At 41.7% G+C, this 9196-nt stretch overlaps 1 protein-coding gene across 3 annotated transcripts; it reads left to right on the top strand.

Annotated features, from left to right (window-relative positions):
• The first annotated feature begins 429 nt into the window (after positions 1–429).
• On the top strand, positions 430–5132 carry LOC120708790 (protein S-acyltransferase 8-like). Of its 3 annotated transcripts, none has more exons than XM_039994199.1 (6): positions 430–790; positions 962–1169; positions 2090–2275; positions 2372–2665; positions 3025–3258; positions 4331–5132. In XM_039994199.1, exons 2-6 carry the CDS (start codon positions 1122–1124, stop codon positions 4637–4639), a joined length of 1071 nt encoding a protein of 356 aa, XP_039850133.1. In that variant the 5' UTR covers positions 430–790; positions 962–1121; the 3' UTR covers positions 4640–5132. The 3 variants fall into 3 exon arrangements, with proteins under 3 accessions (XP_039850133.1, XP_039850136.1, XP_039850135.1); XM_039994201.1 differs by having other exon boundaries at positions 550–790; positions 978–1169; XM_039994202.1 differs by lacking the exon at positions 962–1169 and having other exon boundaries at positions 536–790; positions 4331–4966.
• Positions 5133–9196: the final 4064 nt, after the last annotated feature.

The raw sequence follows: 9196 nt of genomic DNA, 5'->3' as shown, positions 1-9196 counted from the left end.
TAATGACGACTTGATGAGGTTAGGCGCTTGTAATGAAATGCCATACATTGTTACAATATTCTTTCCAAAGCACTGCTTCATAAAGATTATGGCAACTGGCCCCGACAGAATTTGGCAACAATTCACGTCCATGACAATAAAATGGCAAGTTGGCAACAAGCGCCTAACCTCAGCTAGAGTACGATTGGCAAGTTGCCATGCTCCCAAATGGCATTTGGCAGCAATGACCGTCGATTCAATGGAAGGTTAGCGTGATCCCTTCCAGGGCCGCCAAAGCCCCTTCTATTTATTCATGCTCTTATCAATGAAATTTGGTCCTAAATATTATTTATAAAATTTTAATGTGTCTATGACTATGACCTATGGGCCCATGATGCCGGCAACGTGATACTTTGACGGCAATTTTGCAAAGGAAAAAAAAGTTAGCACGGTCCCAGTAACAAGTCCACGCTGTCATGCTCCAACACCGGTTCACGGAACCGAACGAATTCTCGCCTCCCCGTCGTCGTCTCTTCTTCCATCTCGCATGGCATGCGCCTCTTTCTTTGTCCCCAAAATTCCCGGTCTCAAGCTTGCTATTCTTTCCTTCCTCGCAATCTCCTGCGCCTCCATCACCGCCACACCGTCACCTCCGGTTGCGGTAGGCAACAAGCCAGGGCTCCTTCTGCCGAAGTCTTCTCTAGCTGAGACTTCGGAAGGCGTGACGCTTCTCGGCCCCTTTGGACTGGAAGAGACCGGCGTGGAGCCTCCGAGTGGAAGAGAACCATAGTTTTTGTTTCTTCTTTTGTTTGTAAGTAACCCTAGCTTGCTTGGACGGATTTTCCTAAGAGTGGGATTTTTCCGGCAGCAACTATAAGCAATCGAATCCATGTCATATTTTCGCCTCTACATCCACTTCGTTGCGAATTTGTTACTGTATCGAATTCCACTTAATTAGTTGACCCATCCATGGTTCAATTAGGTGGTTTCTTCTTCAGGGCGGAGGGTCAATCTCTGTTGACAATCTCCAGTTTCCACGTCCGGCTGCTGCATATTTTTCAAAGTTCAGGGGTTTCGTCTGAACCCTCATGCTGCTCTGGTGGATTCGATAGGGTATTAACTGAAGCCAATCCTTAGGTGCAATGACGCAGCCACAGCAGCGGGTATACCAAGCTTGGAAGGGGGATAACGTGAGAAATATTCGACATTTCTGTGTCTATTTCCTTTAGTTTTCATATTCCTGTGGTTAAAGCTTGCCAATTCTTTTGTGTCTATAGCAAAATAATCCTATTAGGTTATAGTGGTATCTTGTCAAATGGGTTCACAGGTCTTAAAAAATGCTGAGCATGTTTGTAGCTTTGCCAATAGTGGGAATTGAGCTAACCTGCATAGCCTAGGCCAGCTTCTTGCCTATGGACTATGGTGATATCTCATTGTGTTTAATACTTTAATACTAAGTTATTGTGTTGGAATGATACTTCAGAGTGTTGCACACTGATGTCACATTGTTCTTCATGTGCAATATACGACACATTTGTCACAAGCTGCACCAAGAAACACAGTCCTTCATAGATCATGTCCTTTTGGATTTGGCTAGGTTGCAGCCCTATGTGTCTCTGGCAGAGTGGCCGATATCTGGTAATCCTTGGGGCTTGGAGGATATGGGTGCAATACCGAGCGCTTAAAGGGGTCATGCAGGTGGCTGGTGATGAAGTCTGGCTATGGTATGATGCCAGGCCAAAAGGATTGTCACTTAGCTGGGCATCACCATTAGCAGTTATTTTATAGGGTCATTTGTTTTCATTTTGGTGCATATGTAATTTCCAGCAGTTTTTGTGTGTGTGTGTTTTCGCTCTTAATGCAATGATATGTAGCCCTCCTGTGTGGTCAAGATAATAAAAGGTGCCTGGCATGAAAACACCAACTACCACAGTATTGCATTCTCTGCTACATTATCAGCTTGGCTTGTTTTTGACATGCCAATATATATTTTATTTCTGTTCTCGTATGTTCTATCTTTGAGATTGTTAGTTTTTGGTATTCCTGTTGCCGTGTTGCCTCACATTATTGGTTCAGTATTCTCTAACTGACTTCTGTGTCTTGTTTGCAGAGGTTCTTCTTTGGTGGGAGATTGATTTTTGGACCTGATGTTAAAACCCTAGGTGTTTCCGTTACCCTGATTGTTGTCCCGGTAGCTTTCTTTTGTGTATTTGTCGCGCGGCATCTCCGTCATCGGTTTCGTGCATATGATGCAGGATATGCAATTCTTGTCATGGCAGTAGTGTACACAATCTATGTAAGTATGCTGATGCAATTTCTTGCTGGGTGTGTGAGCATTTTTAAATATAATGACTCCTAAATTTGGGCGTTCTTGTTTGCATTTTTGGTGTAGGTGCTTTTATTACTCTTCGTCACTGCTGGTCAGGATCCTGGCATTGTACCTCGTGCTTCACACCCACCAGAGGAGGATATTCACTATGATGATTTGTCTCTTACTGATACACCAGGGAGACTACAATTTCCTCGTGTAAAAGAAGTTATAGTAAATGGGATGCCTGTGAAAGTAAAGTATTGTGAAACTTGTATGGTATATCGTCCTCCTCGGTGTTCACACTGTTCTATTTGCAACAATTGCGTGGAACGCTTTGATCATCACTGCCCATGGGTTGGGCAATGCATTGGAAAGGTAAGCTATATCAATAGTATTGAAATGAAAGTATGCATCTTAGGTTCCACAGATACACACTTAAATAACAATGTTGACTGAGCTAAAAACAAAATTACCACGTGTTCATCAAAAGAGGGATAACAAATAATCATGTCTTAAACAAACCTGCCCAGTTTACAGTTTACACAAGAAGATCTTTGATGACAACTGTATCGGTCAAGCTTCTTACTTTGAACAATTTATGCATCTGGTATTGAGGAGCTGTGGTTCACATGACCATATCTTGAAATTAATTATTTCATTTTATATTGATTTTAGTCACGCCATTTCTTAAATATGTACTGATTTTCTATTTGTTCTACTTGTCCATTGTGCAGCGCAATTACCGTTATTTTTTCCTGTTTGTTTCTTCTTCAACTGTCCTCTGCATTTATGTGTTTGCTATATCGGCCTTGTACATCAAGTTTCTCATGGATGGAGACTATCCTACAGTGTGGAAGGCATTGAAACACTCTCCTGCTTCTCTAGCACTAATGGTATACTGTTTTATCTCTATCTGGTTTGTTGGTGGACTCACAGCATTTCATACATACCTCATCAGCACAAACCAGGTTGGTCTTCCTGCTACATGGTTTATCTGTTTGTCTACACCTACTTTTCTATGATTGCAAGTTCCTATCATCTAATCTTATTGTGCACAATGTAACAACAGGTTCTAAGAATTGTTATATATTTAGTTAAGTTATTAAAAGGGTTCCTGTCTCAACTGAAAGTTTAATTTCCTCTTCTCTACCTTTCCTTCTCTGTGAGGAGTGGTTTAACTTGTGGCATTCCCTTTATGTTCTTCTGCTGTAGATTTACATGGTGAAGGTTTTGGTCATGGAGAAAAGCGCACCACATCCCTTATATAATCTGAGATCTCACTAGTTTTTCCGTTGCAAGATAACATTGTAGAAGTTTAAAGCAACTGTGCTGGTTATTGTTTTTATCAGGGGTTGTGATTAAAAGAGAAACTAGTAGGGAGGGTAGCCCGGCTGGCTTAGATGCCAACCTCCGAAAAAGGAGGGCCGTAGTTCGAATCCCGGGCGGCGCACCTTGCTGGGAGTGAGTGCGTCGCCAGCTAGGCGTATCGTAAAGATTGTTGCCCAGATAACTCACAAACTCATGGTAAAGGCCGGAGGTCAGCTTGACCAAAGGCCGCTTGATTGAATTGGAAATGCAAGGGATAGAATTTCAGTTACAAGAGGGGAGGGGATGCTCTGCTTATATAGCCGGAGCTCACCCACTAAAGTGCTTAAAGCAAAAAGCAGCCAAGGCTCATCAACTTGGAAGCCAAGGCAAGTCTAAACTGAAAGCTAATGCATAATTAAGATACAAACACTAGGCTTATAGGCCATCAGAGAGAACCTGGCTTCTCACTTAAGGTTCCAAAGAACATGGGGGCTAACCCAGCCTCTGGCCTCCGAAAAGAGAAACTAGACTGCTTATCTCACATGATTATGATAGTACTTATTTGTGAATATTGTGCTGTGTATGTAGAGAAGATCTTTTTGGATTGTGTACTTGTCAAAGTAACCTTCAGGCTCTATACAGCTTTTTCCAGAACTGAAAAGCAATGTTTTCGATATTTCCTTTATAGTACACCACTCTTAACATCTGATATAGGTGCTTTTGTGTTTTCAGACCACATATGAAAATTTTCGGTATAGATCAGATGGCAGGCCTAATGTCTATGATCAAGGATGTCTTAGTAACTTTCAAGAGGTTGTCTTTGCCAAGATACAACCATCCAAACATAAGTTCCAGGCGCACATACAAGAGGAAGTACAAGCTCCACCAGCTAATGGTGCTGGAGAGGTCGACGATCTAGTTGGTGGTCCCCGGGCAAAAGTGGGAGATGACCTTGATATTGATGGTGATCTGTTGAAGATTTCGCAACGGCATAACCATGGGGACATTGATATTGAAATGGGAGGTGGGAACACCAATTAGATGGACGATCAGTTTCAGACTACAAATTTAAAAGCAATTCAGATGCACAGTTATACAGTTAGAAGCAAGGCACAACACTCAGGTTGGGTCAAAGAACTGAAAGTTGGGATCTACCACAACAAACTTCTGCAGCTATTCTTAGGTCTCCGAATCTGCATCGCCATCTCAGATGCACACTGGCTTTTGTTTGATCATACTATCCAATACTAATCTGAGGAACTGAGGATTCTGCAGCTGGAGAGGCTGGGCCAAAAAGCCTTCAATGTCTGTTTGCTCTATCACTTCCAACAGGGATGGCTAGTGTCCAACGTTCATACAGTCTCATGAAATATATGTTTTAGTTCAAAATTAGGGCAGCTTCTGACTCGTAGGTTCACTTGTGCATTTCAACCAACGCTTGATGGTTGTATATATCTTGGTTGAGAAACTTCAATATGGTGTAGTGAATCCAAATTGCATTGCCGATATTGCCGTCCAGTCGTTCAATTTTCTACATGCAGAATGCAGTGTTTTTCAGCTGATGTCGACTTCATTGTTCCTGTTCCTTCGTCCAGAAGAACAGCAGCAACACCGGCGCGATGCAACGACCACTGGAATCACAGCTGTCTTTGAATGTTAGCCGTGTCAATGCCAAACATTCCTTGTTGGTTTCTTGATTCAGACTTCTGCACTGGACTTTAGTTGGTGCTGGAGCATCATGGTAATGTAGTAATTGCCGAACTCTGAAGACACTAAAATTGTCATCACGCCTAGTCTATTCAACGCAGTATTTTCTTCAAATGGTTCTGCATAGGCCAAAGAATGATAAAATATGATGGGATGTCAGCCCTACCAGCTCAAGGTATGTATCCGGTCACAAACGCGCAACTGGCTACTTCAATCGTTTGTGTTTTTCTGAAGTGTTCAGTGTACTTTCAGAAACGGACCGAAATTTGACCAAAGCAGAAGTCCCCTCAGTGCTAAGGATGCTGACATTTTTGTTTCCGTTCAAAACATGGCTCTCATTGATGCGCTGGATGAGATGTCAACTTGTGTGTCAAATGGCCCTGAATGCTACAGCTTACTTTTGATGAACGGTTAAAAATGCCGCAGGTTTTCAAGCAACTGTCGCGCATGGCGTCTTCAAGAGAGCACTGCAGACACTGACTGGTCCTTGACCGGGGTCGTGTGAACCATTGGACTTGCCTTCCATTTCTCTCCCTTTCACGTGGCAACTTGCGAGATCGATCTGTGTGCTGCAACAGTGAAGGCGCGTTTAGTTCCCAAAAATTTTCACCTCTTCCTTTGGACACGTGTATGGAGTACTAAATATAGTTAAACAATAAAACTAATTGCACAGTTTGGATGTATACGGCGAGATGAATCTTTTGAGCCTAATTAGTGCATGATTAGCCATAAGTGCTACAATAACCCACTTATGCTAATGATGCGGTCAAAGACTTCAAGATTCGTCTCGCGGTTTCCAGGTGAGTTCTGAAATTAGATTTTTAATTAGTGTCCGAAAAGTCCTCTGACATCTGGTCAAACTGTTGATTTGACAACAAAATTTTTTTGTCTGGGAACTAAACGTGCGTTTTTGGTCAAAATCCCTGAGCCCACCGACAAGAACACTACTGGATTAGCTAGCTGGTGGCCTCGAACCGGTCGCTGGTCGATTTCCATTATCCCCTTGCCTTGTCCATTTCTGGCAATTTTCATCTGATCTGACCCGGCGCCCCTAGTTGTTTTGTTGCAACCATCTACAGCAACTGATCCATCCGCAGTTACAGAGACCGAAGGGTGAAAGGACACACACACCATTGTCATAGTTGTAGTCAACTAAGATGATTCAAGTGTTCTAATGACTTGCGGGACAAATCATGTGCTGTCATTGTCGACATGACTATTTCGTTCCTAGGTCAAGATATCTATGAGATTACTATGTATCATTTGATCTAGAAGGATTTGACTTCCAACTAATAACCAGTTGACCGTCTTGTTCAATAGCACAATATGCAAGAGACTTTTTCCCCTTTAATTCACCACTTCTCGAAACCTATGATCTCCTTTTCCATCAGTACTCATCCTTTTTTTTTTCTCACCATCTAATCAACATAATCACGTCGGCTGAAAAAATAATGTTTCAACATCAAGAAAACTACCAGAACGTTAGGAAAATAACTAAATTTAGTAGGAAATTAGGCAGAAAGAAGAAAAATTCTGGAGATCAAGAGAAGTGAAGCAATTAGAAGGATTTAGCGGTAGAGTTTGCAGAAAAGTTAAATGTTTCGATCTCCAGAAGTCTACAATATAATGTGTAATCAAAAGCTTCGATGCAATGCTTTCAAACTTCGAGATATATACTTATCGCAAAGGTGAGCCTTTTCTGTATTTCCTATAAATTATTCTCTCTCCACACCACTTTGTGTGTTTTTCTTTATTTCTCTTTCTATATTTTCCTCGAAGGGCGACCTACATGGCAGGATGGTGATGGTAAAGATACTCAGTGAGCATCAATGGAAAAGTAAAAAAAAACGAATTGATTTTTATATGGCAGAAGAGAGAAACAGGATTCGAAGTGGGAACGGAAAATGTCAATTGCATGGTCGGCACGCCCTATCATTTTCAGTTTTTCACTAACATGTGGCTCCAAGTCCACGTGTCGGTGGCACGCGACGGGTAGACAACCCTAAAGCACCAACTGTTGCGTGTAGCATATATAGGAGTAATGGCGAAACCTAGAATTTGTAATAAATGTTGCAGATGCGCTGAACGCTGCCTTCGTCTGATCCATTCATCCCATTGCCGTGCGTTGATCAAACATACTCCGTTGAAATATACTTGCGTTGCAGGATGCGGCGGCGGCGCTGAAGGTCAGATTGAGACCTCGCCCTGAGGCCTCGCATTAGAAGTTGCTTGTCAATGCATCCTGCATGGCCAAATGGTCACCACGGAAGCTCCATGGTCCTTGCAAGTAGGCATGTCCAATAGTAACATTCCGTTTTTCATTGGAGTTCTTACGAGCCACCAAAAAAAGTGGCATCATGAACTTTACATATTTCACTACTAGTAAGTAGTAACCGGTGTACTCCCTTCATATTAGTAATGGTAATGGAAGTCGTTTCGGATTATCGATACGGTCTTCAAAAACAACTTTAAAGTTTAACCACTATCTTTTTACCATAAAAATTTATAAAATATAGTATACTTTTACGAAACTATATTTCAAAATAATTTACATACATTGCTTTCATATTTGCAAACTCAACTGAAAAGAATTTATTTATAGTCAGTTTAAAATATTTGAATTAAGACAAACTCAAAATGACTTCCTTTACCAACACGGAGGGAGTATAGTTTTGGCCTGAACTCTCGTGGTGAAAAGGAAAAGGAAAAGGAAAGGAAAAGAAAAAACAATAGATAGATCATCTGTTTTTGCGTATTGCCTTACATTATGGGACCATATCAGGTGCAAACAAATTTCTCAGTGCAAACTATAGAAACTTCAATTTGGGCCATCAGATCAACATACAAGGGGAGGGGCGGAGAGAGGTGGGAGGAGGAATTTGTAAAAGTGTGACTACCCAATCCAAGAGCGGTTTCAGATTGTAAAATTATCCAATCCTCTATATCTCTTGGATATTGATCTAATGACTCAGATTGAAGTTTTCATAGTTTGCACAGAGAGGTTGGTTTGCACATGATATGTTGCCTTACGTTATACCAATAACTAATATTAACAGCCCAAATAATTTACTCCTTTCTTAAAACAGAAAGGAGAAGCTTACTATGAACGAGATGATGCGTACGAAGTGCGACTGTTTCCAGATTCTACTCAGCCGTGAACAATTGAACACACCCTTCACCAGGTCGGCTCTGCTCTTGAGGCAGAAGGCCTTTTGACCGCAGGCGGCGTGTGTGATATGATACTGGTATTTCCTGCCTAACAGCAGGCGTACGGATGAGCAGCAAAGCAACGTTTGGTTTGGCGTGAAAACGTTTTCATGAAATTTTTTTTGATGCTTTGACCACTAATTAAAGGTATTAAATAAAGTCTAATTATAAATTATCTCCATAACTATGGTACTGTAGCAGTTACTCTAGCTAATGAAGTCTTTGGCCGCACGTTTAGGGGATGATTGGGCGCAGTTACTGTAACATCACTGTAGCCAATCATGATGGAACTTGGCTCATTAGATTCGTCTCGAAAATTTACAACTATCCCTAAATTTTTTTACAAATAGACTTTATTTAATACTCCATGCGAACATTTGTCTTTTTGTAAAATTTTAATGTGACACCTAACCAAGCATGTGCCTGTGTCAGTTTCTTTTCAAAGGGCTGTGCCTTTGTCAGTGACAATGCGATCTTGCCCATGCCTGTCTTGTTAGAGGACAGGCATGCGATGCAACAGTGCCACAGGGGTGTCCAAATGTCGAAAGGTATACGTCAACAGTGCAAAAAGGAGACGACAAAAAAGCAAAGCTCCATGCATTTGAACACTTCCTGTTCTTGGGACTTTAAATCCTGAACCCACCAACTTGGAACGTTGAATTTTGAGGCACTGCACGCCTGCCC

This window comes from Panicum virgatum, chromosome 5K (assembly GCF_016808335.1).
Source record: "Panicum virgatum strain AP13 chromosome 5K, P.virgatum_v5, whole genome shotgun sequence".
NCBI lineage: Eukaryota > Viridiplantae > Streptophyta > Magnoliopsida > Poales > Poaceae > Panicum > Panicum virgatum.
Note: the sequence above shows the minus strand (reverse complement) of the source record. Positions and strands in the feature narration are given on the sequence as shown.

Bases quoted from the DNA above. Each gene is read 5' to 3' on its own strand.
- LOC120708790 (XM_039994199.1), top strand. From the start codon at position 1,122: ATGACGCAGCCACAGCAGCGGGTATACCAAGCTTGGAAGGGGGATAAC. The intron at 1,170-2,089 runs GTGAGAAATATT...TCTTGTTTGCAG, and splicing joins AAGCTTGGAAGGGGGATAAC to AGGTTCTTCTTTGGTGGGAG. The intron at 2,276-2,371 runs GTAAGTATGCTG...TTTTTGGTGTAG, and splicing joins CAGTAGTGTACACAATCTAT to GTGCTTTTATTACTCTTCGT.